This window comes from Leucoraja erinacea, chromosome 39 (genome assembly GCF_028641065.1).
Source record: "Leucoraja erinacea ecotype New England chromosome 39, Leri_hhj_1, whole genome shotgun sequence".
In the NCBI taxonomy this organism is placed as follows: domain Eukaryota; kingdom Metazoa; phylum Chordata; class Chondrichthyes; order Rajiformes; family Rajidae; genus Leucoraja; species Leucoraja erinaceus.
The window spans coordinates 8,104,059-8,124,500 of record NC_073415.1 but is presented as its reverse complement, the minus strand read 5'-3'; the positions used below and the strand labels follow the sequence as shown (position 1 = coordinate 8,124,500).

Genomic DNA, 20,442 nt, shown 5'->3' with positions numbered 1-20,442 from the left:
CCACCTGACCTGCTGAGTTACTCCAGCACTCTGTGAAACGTCACCTATCCATCTTCTCCACAGATGCTGCCTGACCCGCTGAGTTACTCCAGCACTCTGTGAAACGTCACCTATCCATCTTCTCCACAGATGCTGCCTGACCCGCTGAGTTACTCCAGCACTCTGTGTCCTTCTTTAATATAAACCAGCATCTGCAGTTCTTTGTTTCTACGATCTCAGGCTGGTGTTTGGTTTTGCAGGTGTTTGGGAACATTGCCGTTGATGATGATGAAGATAGTGAGATCAACCATCACAACAACTTCAGGACTTTCTTCCAAGCCCTCACCCTACTTTTTCGGTGCGTATCAATATATATATATATATATATTTTTCACTTTACTCTTTATTGCTTTTATGCATACACAAATAAAACACAAATATAACAACAAAACATACAACAATGCAGTGAAACGTACAACAGTGCAGCGGGGGGGTTCAGTTTGCAGTTAATGATGCAATATGCAGAACTATTTTCTAATTAATATATTTTCCAATAACTTACATTATTGTCAATAAAATGATGCAGTGTTGATTCAGATTCAGATTCAATTTTAATTGTCATCGTCAGTGTACAGTACAGAGACAACAAAATGCACAGAGACAATGAAATGCATTTAAAATCCGTACACACAGTACCCATAGTCAGGATCGAACCCCTGTCTCTGGTGCTGCAAACGATGTAAGGCAGCAACTCTACCGCTGCACCACCGTGCCACCACCATGATGTCTTTATTTCTATGCCTAATCCATTTCCCCATTTTCTGTTAAACGCGTCTTCTTTCACTTAGAGAATATGTCATTTTCTCTATGACAAATATTTCCGGTAGTATGTCTAACCATTGTCTAAGCCTGGGTGTATCCACTGCAAGCCAGGTTCTTGTAAATGGCCTTTCTGCCAGCTGTCAGTAGGTACCAATAAAAGTGCTCATCGTTTCTGGGTGAGGCAGCATCTCTCCAGAGCATTTTGTGTCTCTCTTCGATGTCACCAGCATCTACAGTTCTTTCTTAAATTTCAGCGTGTACAGGCCCAGAGCGTTGAAACGCTCCACGTACGTTTACCCAGTCAACGCCGGAGCTAACCTTGCGTCTATGTGTGTTTCAGGAGTGCCACAGGAGAGGCCTGGCACAGCATCATGCTGTCGTGTTTGGGGGGCAAACTGTGCGACCCTCGCTCGGGCATCGCGGGCCACGAGTGCGGCAACGAGTTTGCCTATTTCTACTTTGTGTCCTTTATCTTTCTCTGCTCATTCCTGGTAAGTGACGCACCCAACCGCAGCGAAACGTGACCTTTCTTGGGACAGGAGAATGGGGTGAGGAGGGAGAGATAGATCAGCCATGATTTAATGGCGGAGTAGACTCGATGGGCAGAATGGCCTAATTCTGCTCCTATCTCTTATGAACCTATGAAATCAAAATTCATGCCGCTGGGTTGTAAGCTGCCCACGCGAAATATATATAGATATATTTTAAAATATTTTATTTTATTAGAAGTAAGTACAATCATATGGCACCAAAGTGCCTAATATATATTTTCATAACACATTTTATGTGCAGCTTCTTATTTTTTTTGTTATAATAAAGAAAGATAAGAATAAGAAAAATAAATTAGATAGTAAAGGATAGAAAGACGCGAGATATATAGTGGGTGAAGAAAAAGAAAAAAGAAGAATGAGTGAAGAACGTTGAGGAAAAGAAAATAGGAAAAAGAGAATGACATAAAGAAAAGAAGTAAGGAGATCATTATTTATAATCTTCACCATCCCTCGTCCAGTCCTGAAACAGTTAGTTTTTACAATTGTGTTGCACCATATGATTCCAAAAACCCGACAAATGGAGACCAACTCATTGTGAATTGGTCTGATTTATCCATCAGGAGGAATCGCAATTCCTCAAGATGAGCGGTGTCCAACATGCTTGCAATCCACATTTTAAGCGTTGGTATTGATGTATTTTTCCAAAATTTAAGTATCCATTTTTTTTGCTATTATTAAATCATAATTAAAAAATAAATTTTGAGATGTGTTCAATTTATTCCCATCTTCCCACGCGAAATATGAGGTGCTGTTCCCCCAAGTTGCGTTTTGCACCCCGGTACGTGTGGTGATAATAAACTGAGCTGAACCAGACTTACAGTAAGTAGTTCATAAAACTTGTGAGTTTTGTGTTTCTCCATTAGATGCTGAACCTCTTTGTCGCTGTGATCATGGACAACTTTGAGTACTTGACAAGGGACTCATCCATCCTCGGTCCTCATCACTTGGATGAGTACGTCAGGGTGTGGGCTGAGTACGACCCTGCTGCCCGGTAAGTCTGTGTCTGCCGCAAGTCTCCTTCCCCGTGCAGAATTCCGGGAGATGGGAAAAACATAGAAAAATAGGTGCAGGAGTAGGCCATTCGCACCGCCATTCAATATCATCATGGCTGATCATCTAAAATCAGTACCCCGTTCCTACTTTCTCCCCACGTCCCTTGATTCCGTTAGCCCTCACAGCTAAGTCTAACTCTCTCTTGAAGACATCCAGTGAATTGGCCTCCACTGTCTTCTGTGGCAGAGAATTCCACAGATTCACAACTCTCTGGGTGGAAAAATTCTACAGGTTCAAAACTTTCTGGGTAAACGCAGAATAGCAAGCCACATCCACACTGGTGTTGGAAGCAGTGTATCTAGTCACCACGGGACTGCCATAAGGTGCTCACTTTGTTCTGGGAGTCGGGGACAGTCGGCAATATCTCCCAGCTCGGACCCAAGCTCCACAGTTGTGGGAAGGGGTGTGGTGGGGAGGGGGCTTAGTTCCTGCATCCTTCTGGAAGACCTGACATAGACATCTTCTTTCAGGAGGGTGGAACCTCCCTGCTTAACCTTTCTTAATTAGTACGGGTGTCAGAGGATATGGGGAGAAGGCAGGAGAATGGGGTTAGGAGGGAGAGATAGATCACCCATGATTGAATGGCGGAGTAGACTTGATGGGCCGGATGGCCTAATTCCACTCCTATTCCTTATGATATAACCTCTTTAACCTCAGCTTAAAACATGATCAGTGTCCAACATTTCTGAGCTCTGATGTGCGGCCATTGAGCTGAAACATTAGTTCTATTCCTCTCTCTGCAGATACTGTCTGACCCGCTGAATCCTTTCCTTATTTCCCATTCTTATTTCCCATTTCCAGCCTCTGCAGTATTTTGATTTCCGAGCCTTGAGAATCCCCTCTGCAGCCTCCGTAGTTCTGTCATTTCCTCCCCATACAACGATTGTGGTTACACATTTCTAGTTGATCAGGCGATGAACCTTGGTGTCTTCATAAAGCATTGCATGCTGTAGGCACGTGCGCCCAGATAGAGATTTGATTCGATTCCAACCGATGCTCCCTGCAAATGCTCCAGAAAGCGAGAGACCTTTAATGAATCACCCCTCTGGAGTAAAAAAAATATCATTATATTGACGATAGACACAAAATGCTGGAGCAACTCAGCGGGACAGGCAGCATCTCTGGAGAGAAGGAATGGGTGACGTTTCAGGGTCGAGGTCCTTCTTCTTCAGAAGATGGGTCTGAAGAAGGGTCTTGACCCATTCCTTTACTCCAGAGATGCTGCCTGCCCCGCTGAGTTACTCCAGCATTTTGTGTCTATCTTCGGTGTAAACCAGCATCTGCAGTTCCTTCCTGCACCATTATATTGGCAATGGGACAGGGACAAGATTCAGGGGCAGTCTGGATACATTTCAAGAGAATACAAACCCTCCCCATTTGCTTGAGGTAAATGTACGCTAGAGTAATTGCTGCTATTCTTCTCCATTTCAGTCATCTTTGGAGTCTATGACCCCACACTGTGGAAGCTGAGTAGCTACACAAATGTCCCTCATCTGCCCTGATGTGTGAAGTAAAAATAAGTTGCCCACTGAAAATAATAGCAGAGAAAATAAGTTGATCAGGGGTAGGTTAGTGGAGACCAACTTGAATAAATGAGGTCCTTCTCTGATGGGACATGTTCCTTCCTGCCTTCCCCATTCTGTCACCAGACCAAAGTAAATGTTTCTATAAATTCCCTTCCTTTCGTGATTTGTATTGCACCAGCCTTGTCCACAATGTTGTGTGTCGACCCTGCTGTGATTTCTTCGTCAAATGTCTTCTGGGACACCGTGTTATTTTAACAACCAACAACAACAAAAATGTTTACTGCAAGTTCTGTGCTGGAAATGTGTGGCTAATCTTAAATTCATCCTGCATCAGTTTAAAGTTGCATTGTGTTGTCAAGACGTATCCTGGCTTTGAGACGTTACTAGAACCATATTGGTTGCTCACCGAAGTGTTACTGCTTCACAGCTTGCCCTGCGCAGCGGTAGAGTTGCTGCCTTACAGCGCCAGAGACCCGGGTTGGATCCTGTCTCTGGGTGCTGTCTGTGCGGAGTTTGCACGTTCTACCCCCCTGGTTTCCTCCCACACTCTTCTTCAGATGAAGTAAAGTCTCAACCCGAAACGTCACCCATCCCTTATCTCCAGAGATGATGCCAGTCCCGCTGAGTTACTCCAGCAGTTTGTGTCTGTGTATCTCAGGTTTATAGGTTCATTGGCTTGGTGTAATTGTAAATTGTAAATTGTTCCTAGTGTGGGTGGGACTAGTGTTAGTGTGCGGGGATCGCTGTTCGGCAAGGCCTCAGTAGGCCGAAAAGCCTGTTGCCGCTCTGTATCTCTAAACTAAACTAAATTAAAACTTAATCATCCCCCCAAATTCCTTGCAATTTATGAAAATATTATTGGCATTACATGTTCAAGAAACTCTCCCTCTTTAGACCCAAGCAATTAAAACATTTGCTTTAATCTGCCATACCCACAATGGAAAGGAAAATATTGGAATAGAGCTTTCTGCCACAATAGCTGGTCAGCTCAAGACCTGAGTACAGAGGAGTGTGAAATTATTCTGGAGTTTGAGTCATTGACTTCCAGAGATTTACAACACAGACTGAGGCCCTTCGGTCCATCATTTCCATGCTGGGAAAATACCAAACACATAGACAGGAAAATAGGAAATAACGGGATAAATTATTGGGGATATTATGTAAACCGGGGCCCTGATGTATTAAATATAAGTAGAGCTAATCTGATTATGGGCGGCACAGTGACACTGGTTCGATCCTGACCTCGGGTGCTGCTGTTTGCGTGCAATTTGCCTGTGACCTTGTGGGTTTTATCCAGGTGCTCTGGTTTCCTCCCACCTCCCAAAGATGTGCATGTCTGTAGGTTAATTGGCTTCTGTAAATTGCCCAGGATAAAACTAGTGCTGATCGCTGGTCAGTGTGGACTCGGTGGGCCGAAGGGCCTGTTTCCGCGCTGCATCTCTAAACTAAAGAAGATAATTGGGTGATCAGTACTGTTATAACACCACTGCCGACTGTATGAAACACACCGAATAAACCTTTGTCAAAGGTAAAATAGGCAAATTAAATCTTTGCCATCCTCTGCAACTTTAAACATCTGATTGTCTGGTTTGTTGGTGATTTTTGTTCTGAAAGTTACTCTTCCCAGCGTGTGTCGAAGGCAATACCCTGGTTGTGTTCTGTTACAGTAATGGGGTCATCTAGCTGTTGTCTGCCCTGCAGCGTAGGGTTTGCTACCATTAAGTGTGTTGATACCATAAGTAGTTGCTTACTGGACTGTCCATAGATGTGGCAACCCATAGCTGATACATAAAATGAGGCCGATTTCTTCCCACATCCCAAAGACATGCGGGTTTGTAGGTTTGCAAGTGATAGGCCCATCAAGTCTACTCCTCCATTCAATCATGGCCGATCTATCTCTCCCTCCTAACCCCATTCTCCTGACCGTCTCACCATAACCTCTGACAACCGCACTATCGAAGAATCTATCTATCTCTGCCTTAAAAATCCACTTTGCCCCATAGCCGTCTGTGGCAAAGAATTCCACAGATTCACCACCTTCGGACCAAAGAAATTCCTCCTCATCTCCTTCCTAAAGGCACATCCTATAATTCTGTGGCTATGACCTCTAGTCCTAGCCATTCACATTGAGCAAATCTTAACACCTACCAAGCCTAATCTCCAGAGCTGAATGAATTGAAGCAGGCTCATTGCATTTTTAAATCATTTTAATGAACGTCCCTTAGGTTGGGTTTCTCAATCATAGTCATAGTTATACAGGCCCTTCGGCCCAGCTCGTCCATGCTGACCAAGATCCAAGCTGCCTGTATGTGGCCCATATCCATGCAAACCTTTCCTATCCATGTACTTGTTCAAGTGTTTGTTAAATATTGTTACTGTACCTGCTTTAACCACTTCCTGAGTTATTGTATGCCCATTCCCACCACTGCTGCCCGACCTGCTGAGTTCCTCCTGCAGTTTGATTTCAGCTCAGCATACTGGCGATTCGTCTGTTCGCCCTGTTCGAGCTTGTTTGCTCATTCTTAGGCTGTAGGCATTGCTGGGGCCAGCATTCGATTCCCAGGAGAAGGCAGTGGTGAAGTTTCACTGTAGTCCATCCTCCTCCTCACCCATGCAGTGAGCGAGAGAGGTTCCACAATCCATACCCAAAGAATAATGGCGATCCATTGAGATGATTAGGACGTGGAATGGAAGCTGCAGGCACTGGTGTTCCTAAGTATCTGCCACCCCAACCCCAAGTGGTTGACATCATTGGTTTGTAGATGATGTTGCCTTGCTGTAGATTAATTTCAAGTTACATTACAAGCAGGTTCAATTCCACCTTGGGCGGCGCAGCGGTAGAGTTGCTGCCTTACGGCGCCAGAGACCCGGGTTCGATCCCGACCACGGGTGCTGTCTGTACTGAGTTTACACATTCTCCCCGTGACCTGCGTGGGTTTTCTCCGGGTGCTCCGGTTTCCTCCCACACTCCAAAGTCGTACAGGTTTGTAGGTTAATTGGCTTTGGTAAAATTGTAAATTCTAGTGTGTGTGGGATAGTGTTAGTGTGCGGGGATATCTGGTCGGCACGGACTCGATGGGCCGAAGGGCCAGTTTCCACGCTGTATCTCTAAAATCTAAAAAAAAACCACATTCATTGCACCATCTCAGATGTTAATTCTGGCATCTTACCCCCTACCCAGGCAATCGGAGATGCAGCTAAGGCCATAATTATGATGGTAGCTTTTACTACTTATGAGAACCTTCACAAACTAACTCCACATGAATGATGTGCAGGTTTGTAGGTTAATTGGCTTGGTGTAAATGTAAATTGTCCCTAGTGTGTGTAGGATAGTGTGTAGGTGTGTAGGATAGTGTTAATGCATGGGGATCACTAGCCAGTGCAGACTCGGTGGGCCGAAGGGCCTGTTTCCGCGCTGTACATTGAAACTAAACTTGGACTGAAGGGAAATTAGAGGGATGGAGAGTTTGGGTTGCTGGTCAAGCCATTGGCTCAGGGAATGGCACCTTGCGTAGGGTGGGATTCAACCACTGGTCGGTGTGACTGCAGAACTGTTGCAAACCAGCCAATTGGATTCTCAGATGTGCTGTGCTTTACGATGATGCTTTATACCTTTATGCTGCTCGATGTTAATCTGTGAAAGTTCTCTGTTTGAACCTCGCAGCCATGTTTTCACTAACTGATTGTATTCTTTTTCCAGCGGTCGCATTCATTATAAGGATATGTACAGTTTATTGCGTGTTATCTCACCCCCTCTGGGCTTAGGCAAGAAATGTCCTCATAGGGTGGCGTGCAAGGTTTGAGTTCAACTAAAGCTACCAACCTCGGCATCAATGAATGAGTGTGCTTCCTCCTTGTTTTTGCATTTCTTGGAGTAGAATGTACAGGAAAATGCAGTGGGCTAGACTATCCAGCATGGAATATGCACATCTACCTCAGCCTCAGACATTGCTGCTTGTATGAGCCTAAACCACCTGGCATCTCTGATTCCGTAGTATTCATTGCTGTCGGGGACAGAAACTGCATTGACATAGACCGCATCTCCTCACAACAGGCTTCTCATCAAAGATTTCTCTTTCTGTGCGTCTCTATGCAATAGTTAAGACAATTGCATAGGAATTGGGGTGAATTTCTGTGGTTGACAGACCCGTAAAGAATAACCTTGTAATTTTTTTTGTGTTTTTGTTTTTTTGTTTTTTTTTTTGTTTGTTCCCTTCCGTTTATTATTTTTAACCCTTTACGTTCAACATGGACGCATCCTCTTTATTGCCTCATTTCCGCTGCACAGTGGCCGCATCAGTTACACTGATATGTATGAGATGTTGAGACATATGTCTCCACCTTTAGGCCTGGGAAAGAAATGTCCTACGCAAGTTGCCTATAAGGTAGAAATGTGTCCTTAGTGTTCAGTGTGTCGGGGAAGCTCTGTGAACTGTTAGGGTCAGGGTTCGTGCAGTCCAAATGAAGTGGGAGGAGTCGGGAGAGGGTTACTGATAAATGCAATCGACCTATTAGGTTGACGGAACCATTACCTAAAATCAAACCCAGTTTTTCCACCTTTAGGAGCCCAACAAGCCCCCCTTTAGGAGCCAATAATCTCCTAAAATTACCGACACCGGTTAATTGAAAACACAAAGTTTCACATCCTCACAGTAATTTGACCCAACTCTTGGTTTTCAAATATCGATTAGAAATATAGAAACATAGAAAATAGGTGCAGGAGGAGGCCATTCGACCCTTCGAGCCAGCACCGCCATTCATTGTGATCATGGCTGATCGTCCCCTTTCAATAACCCATGCCTGCCTTCTCCCCATATCCCTTGACTCCACTAGCCCCTAGAGCTCTATCTAACTCTCTCTGAAATCCAATTGAATAATAAATTGGCCCTAGGTGCGTAATAGCAGGGGAAAATAAATCTCCATCTTTGCCATTAGAATTTAACAGACAGAGGTCTCAGTGAGCCTAGAAGTAGGACCTTGCTGCATCTCACAGAAGCGAACCACTCCTGTGTTCTTCCTCCACCCCACTTCCCTTGAATATGTTCCCATCTCCCCCTCCCTTTCAAACAGTTTTCAATGGCTCACTGCCATGCTAGGAGCATGGACAAGCAATCTACCATCTTCTGCTGAGACAGTGTTAGTCGTCAAGGACTATCTTGTGAGAAATGGTGTGAGGTTCCGAATCCTTTGAAGATTTGGCGCTCATTGTCTTATTAGCTCAGCTTACACTCACTAGCGGTCCCACTAAATTAGGTTTAGACATAGGTCTCTTCATTCTTTGAGCGTGGATCTCAGTGCAATGCAATCGACACAAAACGTCACACATTCCTTCTCTCCAGAGATGCCGCCTGTCCCGCTGAGTTACTTCAGCATTTTGCCTTTATCTTCCGTGTAAACTAGCGTCTGCAGTTCCTTCCTCCACGGACCATAATAACTCGCCCAGTAAGAGTGGTTTGCACTTGGATGGAAACTTAAAGGTCCCAATGATAATATGGGCCTGCTATCCTTAATCATGCCTTTTGGCTATCCATCTGAAGTCAGCCTAGTCTAGAGTATTGGCAGATCAGCGGGCTGATGGGATGAGCAAGGGGCATCAGACCTGATGCTGGCTGATCTTGCCTTGAGTTGACATGCAAGGCCCAACATCGGTCACTGAATGGAAATCCGAGACCAAATTCATAGCTGTTTCCATTAGGCATTGACCACAACACAAGGTTAGACCATGCCCTCGGTGTCATGGTAGTCTGTGCCATTGCTCACTGGTCCTTGATAGAACATTGTCCCCTTAAACCAATTCCAACCTTTAACAGTGTGAGCATCCAGAGAGGGTTTTGCTCGAAAGATTCAGAGCCACCTGCATCCTTCTGTTGGGTGTGGCTTTCAACCTTTGAATAACCTCTGGAGCACGTGCATTTAGGACGTGCTGCAGGCCCAGCAGAGAACGAGGGAGGACCAAAGTGCAGAGTTCCCTTGTCCTACACAGGAGGATCTCCTCTGGAGATATAACGAGACCCAGAGAGACTGTGAGACCTGAATGATAGATGGAAATAGTAACATTTACCCCACCCTGCCCTAAAACAGCCCTGCCACTCTGAAAATAAATACAGTTTAAATCCAACCCCCTCGAGGTAGCTTTGCCAAATCTAAATTGTGACAGAGGGGCAAGAGATACCATTTATTTAATGGATCCAAACAATATATTTTTAAAATACATTTAAATAAATAAAGTTGTTGAACAGAAAGCACACTCCCCTTCCTGTGGGTTGCATGACGTTCGTTGTGTGTTTCAGAGAGGGCAGTTCAATTTCTCTTCAGGTATTTAGGCTGAAGGAGAGCTACAAATTCTTCTCCCAGTTCACCACCTCTCAACGTTTAGCTGTTACTAACTTTTCCAGCTTTGACCTGTTTTTTTTTTTTCTTTCTGTCAATGCAGTTCTAACCTGTATTGGTCCGTTTTATCCCCTCCACATCACACACCTAGTTTATCATGAATGCATGATCCACATCCTGCATGCTGCGGTGTAGAGATGTGCCAACATTGATAGGCAAGTCCTGTGTTAAGCAACGGGGAAATCCCAAACTCTAGCCAATTGTGGTAGCACATATTATAACAAATTTAATGTATAATATATTCAATGATACAACATGTATTCCTTGTATGTGAATACTTGGCCAATAAACGTACTTACTTACTTAAACACCAAATAAACTGGTGTGTATGATGGCATATTTAAAACCAAATATAGCTTGTGCATATGACAGCATATGATAAATTTGTGCATACGACTGCATATTTAACACCAAACTCAAGCTAATTTATCATTGAATTGCAAACACAATCACTAGAATCTCTATTGTCCAGTAATTAAATGAGACCAGAATATCTTATTCAAAGTTTCAATGTTGGCACAACAAGACACCCAACTGAAGCATGAATTTTTCACTTAAAGTCTCATGAATTCATGATTTCCCTCTCTCTTCCGGCCCATGGATAGCCTTTCTTTCCTGTTTCCTGTTTCCTCTTCCTTTCCAAAGCTCAATTTAAAAAAAAAACTTGGATACAATGTGCCCAGTTTTTTTAAGCAGCAGAGATTAGGTTGTGATGGTGGCCTTCATGATCTTGTGGCCATAAGGTCATAAGCGATAGGAGCAGAATTAGGCTATTTGGTCCAACAAGTCTACTCCGCCATTCCATTCAATCAATGCATTCTTCTGCCTTCTCCCCATAGCCTCTGACACCCTCACTGTGCATATTATCGTTGATGGAATCGGGCTTGCAAGAATAAAGGTTTCCATTTATGGCAGTGAACTCCTGTAGTACCACAGGTCTTCCTTGCTGCACGGATCTTCTGATCCCTGTCTCTCATCTGTTGATCCTGAGTTCTCAGAGCTACCCTTCATCCCGGCTTTCTGCGTGAGATTGCAGAAATTGACCCCACAGCAGAAGGCCGTTCGTTCACCCTTTGTGTCCATGCCAACTGAAGCAGAACAACGCAGGGTCACCCATTTCCCCCAAATTCTCAAAGAAAGACACCAGATGCTGGAATAACTCAGCGGGCCAGGCAGAATCCCTGGAGAACGTGGATAGCTGACGTTTGAAGAAGGCTTCCGACCTGAAACGTCACCTACCCATGTTCTCCAGGGATGCTGCCTGACCCTCTAAGTTACACCAAACTTTTGTGTCTATCTTTCGTATAAACCAGCATCTGCAGTTCTTTCCAACACATCTGCAGTTCCTCATCATCCCAAACATTCTCCTTGGTCTGCTTCATTTAAAGGGAAAGACAGAGAATTTTAGACACAAATAAAGATCTAGAATAAGTATGATGGGCTTCACATTAGTACGGTGATCACCTTGCACCTATTGTCTCAATAATAGCTGTTATAATTCTCATATAGTTTGTTAGCCAACACTCTGAGATGGGGTAGTGCTAAAGGACTTGGTAAACTGTTGGTTCAAAGCGCAGATGAGTGTGAGAGGAACTGGGGTTCACATTTGCCAAGAGATTTACCCCATTCAAGTCAAGTCAACTTTATTTGTCACATACACATACAAGATGTGCAGTGAAATGAAAGTGGCAGTGCCTGCGAATTGTGCAAATACAACAGAACAGGATAGAACAGAATCAACATTTACATGTTAGAATTTTTTTTTTTTCAAGAGACACAACACAACAGTAAATTAGTCACTGGTGAGATAAGAGTTTACAGTCCTGACGGCCTGTGGGAAGAAGCTCCGTCAAGCCCTCTCTGTTTTCACAGCATGACAGCGGAGGCATTTGCCTGACCGTAGCAGCTGGAACAGTCTGTTGCTGGGGGGGAAGGGGTCCCCCATAATGTTGCTGGCTCTGGGTCTGTACCTCCTTGTGTATAGGTCCTGCAGGGAGGCGAGTGTAGTTCCCACCGTGCATTCGGCCGAACACACTACTCTCTGCAGAGCCTTCCTGTCCTTCTTTGCTGGTTCCCCTTTCAAGGGTCTGAGGAAGGGTCTCAACCCAAAACGTCACCCATTCCTTTTCTCCAGAGATGCTGTCTGACCCGCTGAGTTACTCCAGCAACTTGTGGCGAGCCCCTTTCAAGGAGATGTTTTAAATCAGCAGCGGGTTTATGAGCAGTAGTGTCTGCCCTTGCACCCTCCCTCGTGGAAACTGCCCACCCCTCCCCTCTTACACCCCTTTGCCCTGGATGGTCCATATACCCCATTCACCACCGAATGTGACCCACCCATTTCTACTGCTCCTTAGCTGTTAACCCTGTTATACACTGGAAACTAAGCAATTCAGTTAACACTTATCTGTTTCAGTAGCTTCCTCATTCCTTCCCTCCCCCTGTCTCTGTATTCTGGTTCAGCGTTATAGATCAGGTGTCTGAAGCAGGGTCCCGACCTGAAACGTCACCCATTCCTTTTCTCCAGAGATGCTGCCTGTCCCGCTGAGTTACTCCAGCATTTTGTGTTTATCTTCGGTGTAAACCAGCATCTGCAGTTCCTTCCTCCACATTTGGTGAACATACACTTTGTTTCACCTCAACCAGAAGCTTTTACTGCATAACCACAGTTGCAAATAACCGCGAGGATCAAAACTGTATTGCAGTTTGCAAACATCCATTATTAAATTAAAACATTGATCATTCATATTCCAAGACGCACTTGAGACCTCATGGTGATCAGCGTTGACCGAAGGCTTCCAAAGTCACCATATGCTCCCTCGACAGAGGCTTAACCCCAAAAGAGGAGCAGCAGTCGACTCTGGCAGCTATCTCCACAGCCCGCTGCCTTAGACTCAGGGGCAAACCGACAGAGAGATCTATCCACATCCTCCAGAGATGCTGCCTGTCCCGCTGAGTTAGTCCAGCACTTAGTGCCTTCTTCTGTGTATGAGACTGAAACATTCAAAGCAGCCAGAAAAGGCAAGAACTGCTCCTGAAAAACAACAGCAGGAGATGATGCTAACATTAGGCACTCCAGTATCCAGCTAGTGATCCAAATTCTCAAGCAGAAGCACAGACCCAACTTTTATAAAACTCCCATTCATAAAATCCACAAACATCAGACGTGGAGCAAGCCCTTCATTTCTAGATTGCAAAGAGACTGGTGAGAAGTACAGATCACCCTTACATAGAACCGTAGACAATAGCTGCAGGAATAGGCCATTTGGCCCTTTGAGCCAGCACCGCCATTCAATATGATCATGGCTGATCATCCAAAATCAGTACCCCATTACACCCTGATTGGTACAAAATCTATTTATTTTTAAACGAGCTGCTCTTTGAATTTCATCCTCTGATTTCACCCTCTGTGTGTCTATTCCTCTGTATGTTTACCCCACTCTATCCATGGGCTCTATTTTCCTGACCTTCACCCTCTTTGACATTTCATGTCCTTCCAGGCTACAAGGAGTGCCAGGAGGTTTCTGTGCTGGTGGGAAGAATGGTTTGTTAGACCTATTGACACTATTGCAAGGCATTTCTGAGCTACTGTGGTAACACACAGGTGGATTTGTTGGATAACTTAAGTCTGATGTTAGTGATATTCATGTTAACCCTACCTCCCTGTCCGAGTAAACACCTCAGCATTTGTTCACAGCTGATGATCACTTTATCTTGGGTGTGAGCATCTTCTGAATGCAGGCAGAATGTAATGTACTGCCTAATTCAGTACATCTGCAAATTCTAAGAGGAAGACTGCAAGATAACAAGACTGATTGATTGATAGGAGACAAAAATACAGGAGAAACTCAGCAGGTGAGGCAGCATCTATAGAGCCAAGGAATAGGTGACGTTGCGGGTCTGAAGAAGGGTCTCGACCCAAAACGTCACATATTTCCTTCGCTCCATAGATGCTGCCTCACCCGCTGAGTTTCTCCAGCATTTTTGTCTACCTTCGATTTTACCAGCATCTGCAGTTCTTTCTTAACCAACTGATTGATAGGTACTATATTGAGTTTGTACCTTATCCCCGTGATCTGCGTGGGATTTCTCCGAGATCTTTGGTTACCTCCTACACTCCAAAGACGTACAGGTTTGCAGGTTAATTGGCTTGGTGTAAGTGTAAAATTGTCCCTAGTGTGTGTAGAGTAGTGTTAGTGTGCAGGAGATCGCTGGTCGGTGCGGACTTGGTGGGCCAATGGGCCTGTTTCCGCGTTATAGCTCCAAACTAAACTAAAGGAGACTGGTTGCATGCAAGAGTCACCATGTAAGGAGTGCCAAGAAAGTTATGGAAGTGTTCAAAATTGTCCATGTAGTGGAGGGAAGGATGGAGATAGTAACCAAGCGATAAGTGGGAGTGCAAAGGGTGGAATGTAGTGAGAAAGGAAGGTGGGGAGTGAAATGTAGATCTAAGGGTGGGTTGATGGGTGGAGGGGAAGCAGGTAGACAGGGTTGGTGGGTAGATGGGTCCTTAAGATAGATCCTGAAGAAAGATCTTTTAGAACAAGTCAGGATCAGTGGATGGCACAGTGGCGCAGCGGTAGAGTTGCTGCCTCACAGCGCCAGAGACCCGGGTTCCATCCTGACCACGGGTGCAAAGTTTGTACAGTACAAATGCTGGAGAAACTCAGCGGGTGGGCAGCATCTATGGAGCGAAGGAAATATGCACCGTTTCGGGTCGAGACCCTTCTTCAGGGCACTTGCACAGTACAAGCCTTGTGATAGTGTGGGTTTTATCCAGGTGGCACGTGTTTCCTGCCACATTCCAAAGACATGCAGATATGTAAGGGAATTGGCTTTTGTAACGTGTGTAGGATGCAAAATGCGGAACTTGTTTACGGTTGACCGATGGTCGACCTGGGCTGAAGGCCTGTTTCCACACTGCATCCCTAAAACAAAATGAAGTGTTCCCGAAATGGTCCCCACCATTCCCCACTCAGCACCAGTGAATTTCTGTCACTTCTTGCACCTGACTCATGGCTCCTCGCCTCTTTCCATTCTCTTCCCGCTATCTCGTTCTCGCTCTCCCCTTTCCCTCTCTCCATTACTGCCTTTAAACTCCTCTGAAAGAAAATGTATCTTTGAAACCATCCCATTGTTCTGATTGCAGCCAATACAATGCACCACCCCTAATTAACTGGGGGGTTTACTGGATGCCGCTGTTAATGATCTCTGAATGATGCTCCATTGCACTGGAGGAGCAGATTTTAAGCATTAGCATAGCTGCGAATGGAATCCGGCGTCTTATCCTTAGATTGCTTGTGTGTCCGGTGTAACTGCCTTGCTTGTTCTGTGGGGATCCCTGTGTGCATGCTGCATGTGCCTGCACCCCTCTGTGTTTGGTAACTGGATGTCAGTACCTCAAGTGAACCTGAGAATGCCCACTGCACTGTGTTATGTCCCGCGGATTCTGTGTGCGTTTGTGTATGTGTGTACGTGCGTGCGTGCCTCGTGTTCGATTGCAATTTTGTCCAAAGTGCTTGAGTTTTGTATTTAAAAAAATTTGAATGAATTGTTTGAGGCGATATTTGAAAGGAACCTGGATGGTGTCCGCTGTGCACCGGACGGCTGATGGTGCTGTGGGCTAGGTCTGTTGTGTGGTTGCTTCTCCACAGAGGCTCTTGCGAATGGACTTGCCAGTTGCCGAGGACAACAGCGTACATTTCAACTCCACTCTCATGGCTTTGATCAGAACCGCCTTGGACATCAAAATCGCTAAAGGTGAGACATCATCGCTGCGATATAGACAGCACACCAACGCCTCTACTTCCTAAAGGGCCTGTCCCACTTTCATCACTTTCATGCCGAGTTTTAAAAAAATCTAGATCATGGTAATCTACAAACTCCTACGAATATGTCTACGAATTCCCACGACTATTTCGATGCCCTCCTTACGAGTAAAACGTTCTTTCATCCCGATCATTTTGTTACTCATGAACATTTTTTATCGGGCTGGAAAAAATGTCCCGACTTACCTGATGCCTCGAGTACCTAAGGCTGGCATAACGAGCCGCTACGATATATCTACGGACTCCTACAGACTCATTACGGACATTCTGCGAGTTTGAATCAAAGGGAAAACTCGGGAGAATTTGTGAATTACCTCGTGAAAGTGGGACAAGCCGTTTAGAAGGATTAGGAAATTCAGCATGTCCCCCACAACTCTCACGGACCTCTTCAGATGTGCCGTGGGAAGTGTTTTATCGGGATGCATCATAGCACGGTTTGGGAACAGCTCCATCCAGGACAGCGGTCACGGTGGCGCAGCGGTAGAGTTGCGAATGCAGCGCCGGACACCCGTGTTCCATCCCGACTACAGGTGCTGCTGTCTGTACGGAGTTTGTACGTTCTCCCCGGGATCTGTGTGGGTTTCGGCCCCCCCCCGAGATCTTCGGTTTCCTCCCACACTCCAAAGACGTACAAGGTTTATAGGTTATTTGGTTTGGTAAATGTCAAAATTGTTCCTAATGGGTGTAGGATGGTGTTAATGTGCGGGGATCGCTGGTCGGCGCGGACCCGGTGGCCTGTTTCCGCGCAGTATCTCTAAATTAAACTAAGCAAGAAATTACAGAGAATTGTAGACGCAGCCCAGACCATCACCCATTTGAAACCCTGGCTCGAATAGTTAAGATTCTACCCCCTAATCCTAGGCACCTGAAACAGCGGCAATTCTTTCTCTTAATCAGGATCTTCTTTCTCCTCATTAGATAAAGATTTTTAAAACGCATAGATCCATTTTATATATGGCCAGGAATAATACCCATCTACATGGTCTCTCTCAGTTTAAACCGGATCTAAATCACTAGAATGTACAGTAATGACTGATAGTACCTCACTTGAAGATTAGCAGTTTCAGTTTATTGTCACGTGTACCGAGGTACAGTGAAAAGCTTTTGCTGCGTGCTAAGCAGTCAGCGGAAAGACAATACCTGCACCTCCTCCAACCTCATCTATTGCATCCGCTGCTCTAGGTGTCAGCTGCTCTACATCGGTGAAACCAAATGTAGGCTTGGCGATTGCTTCGCCCAACACCTCCGCTCGGTCCGCGATAACCAACCTGATCTCCCGGTGGCTCAGCACTTCAACTCCCCCTCCCATTCCAAATCCGACCTTTCTGTCCTGGGCCTCCTCCATGGCCAGAGTGAGTCCCACCGTAAATTGGAGGAGCAGCACCTCATATTTCGCTTGGGCAGTTTGCACCCCAGCGGTATGAACATTGACTTCTCTCATTTCAGGTAGTCCCTGCTTTCACCTCCCCTATTTCCTATTCCGTTGCCTACTTCCTTCGCTCCATAGATGCTGCCTCACCCGCTGACTTTCTCCAGCATTTTTGTCTACCAGCGGAAAGACAATACCTGATTACAATTGAGCCGTCCACAGTGTACAGATACACTGTATAGATGTATAGATACATGAGATTTTAATATGGTGGCAGAGGAAATCTCAGTGGTTGTCCATAGAGACATTTCTTGCAGCCCTGATGGCTTAACCTGCATTAAACGCACTTATCAACTCGATGCTGCCTATCTCTTTACTAGGAGGCGCTGACAAACACCAAATGGACCGTGAGTTAAGGAAAGAGATGATGTCCATTTGGCCCAACCTTTCCCAAAAGACAATTGATCTGTTGGTCACACCTCATAAATGTAAGTCGAGCATTTTTCTATTTATCGTATCTTTCTCCTTGTCATCCCCTGATGTTTCAACCAAATATTAACACGTTGAAACTTCCCTGGAGAGGGGCCCAAGCTGGAAAGGGTGCAGAGAAGATTTACGAGGATGTTGCCAGGACTCGACGGCCCTGAACTATAGGGAGAGGTTTAGCAGGCTTGGTCTCTATTCCTTGAAGAGCGGGAGGATGAGGGGTGATCTTATAGAGGCGTATGCGATCATGAGAGGAATAGATTGGGTAAATGGACAGAATCTTTTACCCAGAGTAGGGGAATCGAGAACCAGAGGACATAGGTTTAAGGTGAGGGGAGGAGGGGGATAGGAGATTTATTAGGAACCTGAGGGGTAACTTTTTCACACATAAGTTGGTGGGTATATGGAACAAGCTGCCAGAGGAGATAGTTGAGGCTGGTAATATCGCAACATTTAAAGAGGTTAGACAGGTACATGGATAGGACAGGTCAGAGGGATATGGGCCAAACTCAGGCGGGTGGGACTAGTGCAGATGGGGCATGTTGGTCGGTGTGGGCAAGTTGGGCCGAAGGGCCTGTTTCCACGCTGTATGACTCTATGAGAAAGACATACATGACCCCGAGCCATGTAGTTTGTGTTTACTTTGTTGACACAAGACACTAGATGCTGGAATCTCTCGCAACATATAGGCGAGCAGCTGGAAATCTCAGCGGGCCAAGCAGTTTATGTGGAGGGAAATGAACAGATGACGTTTCTGGTTAAGTTCCTTCATCTAGACTGAAAGAGTCGGGGGGAAATATTCAGTCTGAAGGTGAGGGTGGTTGGGGCAAAGGATGGCAAGTGATAGGTGAATACTGTGTGGATTCTCCTTATAAGGGAATGGGGTTAGGAGGGAGAGATAGATCAGCCATGGAGTAGACTTGATGGGCCAAACGGCCTACTACTACTCCTATGCCTTTATGAGTGGCAGATAACAGATGGGGAAAGGATGGGTGGAGATAGCAACAGAAGTTGGGAGGTGAAAAGGGAGGATTAGAGTAGCTAATCGGGATATTCTTCATTCCTACTTTGATTCCTACACTGCACCGAGTCTGCTGTAACCAGAGCTATAGGTTTAAAATAATTTGCAAGAAAGCTACTTGGCTTACAAGAGTGTACATGGGTAGGAGAGGTTTGGAGGGATATGGGCCAGTGGGTAGGTCTATTGTAGCTGGGACGTGTTGGCCGGTTTGGGCAAGTTGGGCAGGAGGGCCTGTTTCCACTCTATGACTCTAGAGGGAAACATGAGAGGATTTTGGTTTACACCCAGAGGTCGGCTCACATCTGAAACCCACCGTGTGGAAGGCGGTAGATTTAATGAGAGCATTCAAAAGCCAGTTGGGGACAAGTTTGAAGACTTTATTTTCAGGAAGAGTTTCGGCGGCGGTAGAGTGAACATACTTATCTTCAGAAGAGGAAGGGTCTCAGCCCGAAACGTCACCCATTCCTTCTCTCCAGAGATGACGCCTGTCCCGCTGAGTTACCCCAGCATTTTGTGTCTATCTATCTCAGGTTTGTAGGTTCATTGGCTTGGTGTAATTGTAAATTGTAAATCGTCCCTAGTGTGGGTTGGACTAGTGTTAGTGTGCAGGGATCGCTGGTCGGCATGGCCTCGGTGGGCCGAAGGGCCTGTTTCCGCACTGTATGTTTTCTTGTTACCTAATTTATCTTCTCGCCTTCTCCCCCTTCTCCTCCCCCTCCCCCCCCCCCACCCCCCCCCCCCCCCCCCCCCCCCCCCCCCCCCCCCCCCCCCCCCCCTTCCTCTTTACTGCAGCGACAGATCTGACTGTAGGGAAGATCTACGCAGCCATGATGATCATGGAGTACTACCGACAGAGCAAAGCCAAAAAGCTCCAGTTACTCCACGAGGAGCAGGTACTAGTGTAGTGGAGAGTATCCATTCAATCACAAACCTTATCAGACAGCATCCCAAAACGAAAGAGTGGAATGCAAAGCAGAGACTCAGCCAGAGAAAGAACAAAGCTTTGCTTAATCAGCTTACAGTTTTGCTTTGTGATGCTTGCTTCTTGCACGCTCCCATCCATTTGGTCCTCACATTAGATGTCACAGTGGCAGAGAATGGAACTTTCCTTTGGCAATATTGAGCTTACAACCTGGTTATTTTGTTGCATCTGATCTGGGGTATCCAAACCCTGGCTCGCATTAGTCGAGCCCCCGATCCGGTTTCTCGTCATGCTTCTCTCTATTTGGTGGCACTGGCAGGTTTTGTGGTGTTTGATCCCTCCAGTGGCACGGAGGTTTGGAAACAGGGTCACCCCAAGTGCTGAACTGCATTGCACTGCACAGCACCAGTTGGTATCAACACCTTGAGATGCAATGGGAGAAGACTCAAAGCTTTGAAAGGCAGGCAGACAATTAATTTCAAACAGTGCAAAGAAATC

The 20,442-nt window shown here is 45.7% G+C and overlaps 1 protein-coding gene across 1 annotated transcript in view; it reads left to right on the top strand.

Moving 5' to 3' along the window:
• The window catches only part of LOC129714421 (voltage-dependent P/Q-type calcium channel subunit alpha-1A-like), a 261,546-nt gene that overhangs the window by 209,359 nt on the left and 31,745 nt on the right, over positions 1–20,442 (top strand). Inside the window, exons 36-42 of the mRNA XM_055664004.1 lie at positions 240–337; positions 1,142–1,292; positions 2,216–2,343; positions 7,632–7,728; positions 15,973–16,078; positions 17,896–18,003; positions 19,815–19,915. Coding sequence (XP_055519979.1) covers positions 240–337; positions 1,142–1,292; positions 2,216–2,343; positions 7,632–7,728; positions 15,973–16,078; positions 17,896–18,003; positions 19,815–19,915 — 789 coding nt within the window. The remainder of the gene's footprint in view (positions 1–239; positions 338–1,141; positions 1,293–2,215; positions 2,344–7,631; positions 7,729–15,972; positions 16,079–17,895; positions 18,004–19,814; positions 19,916–20,442) is intronic.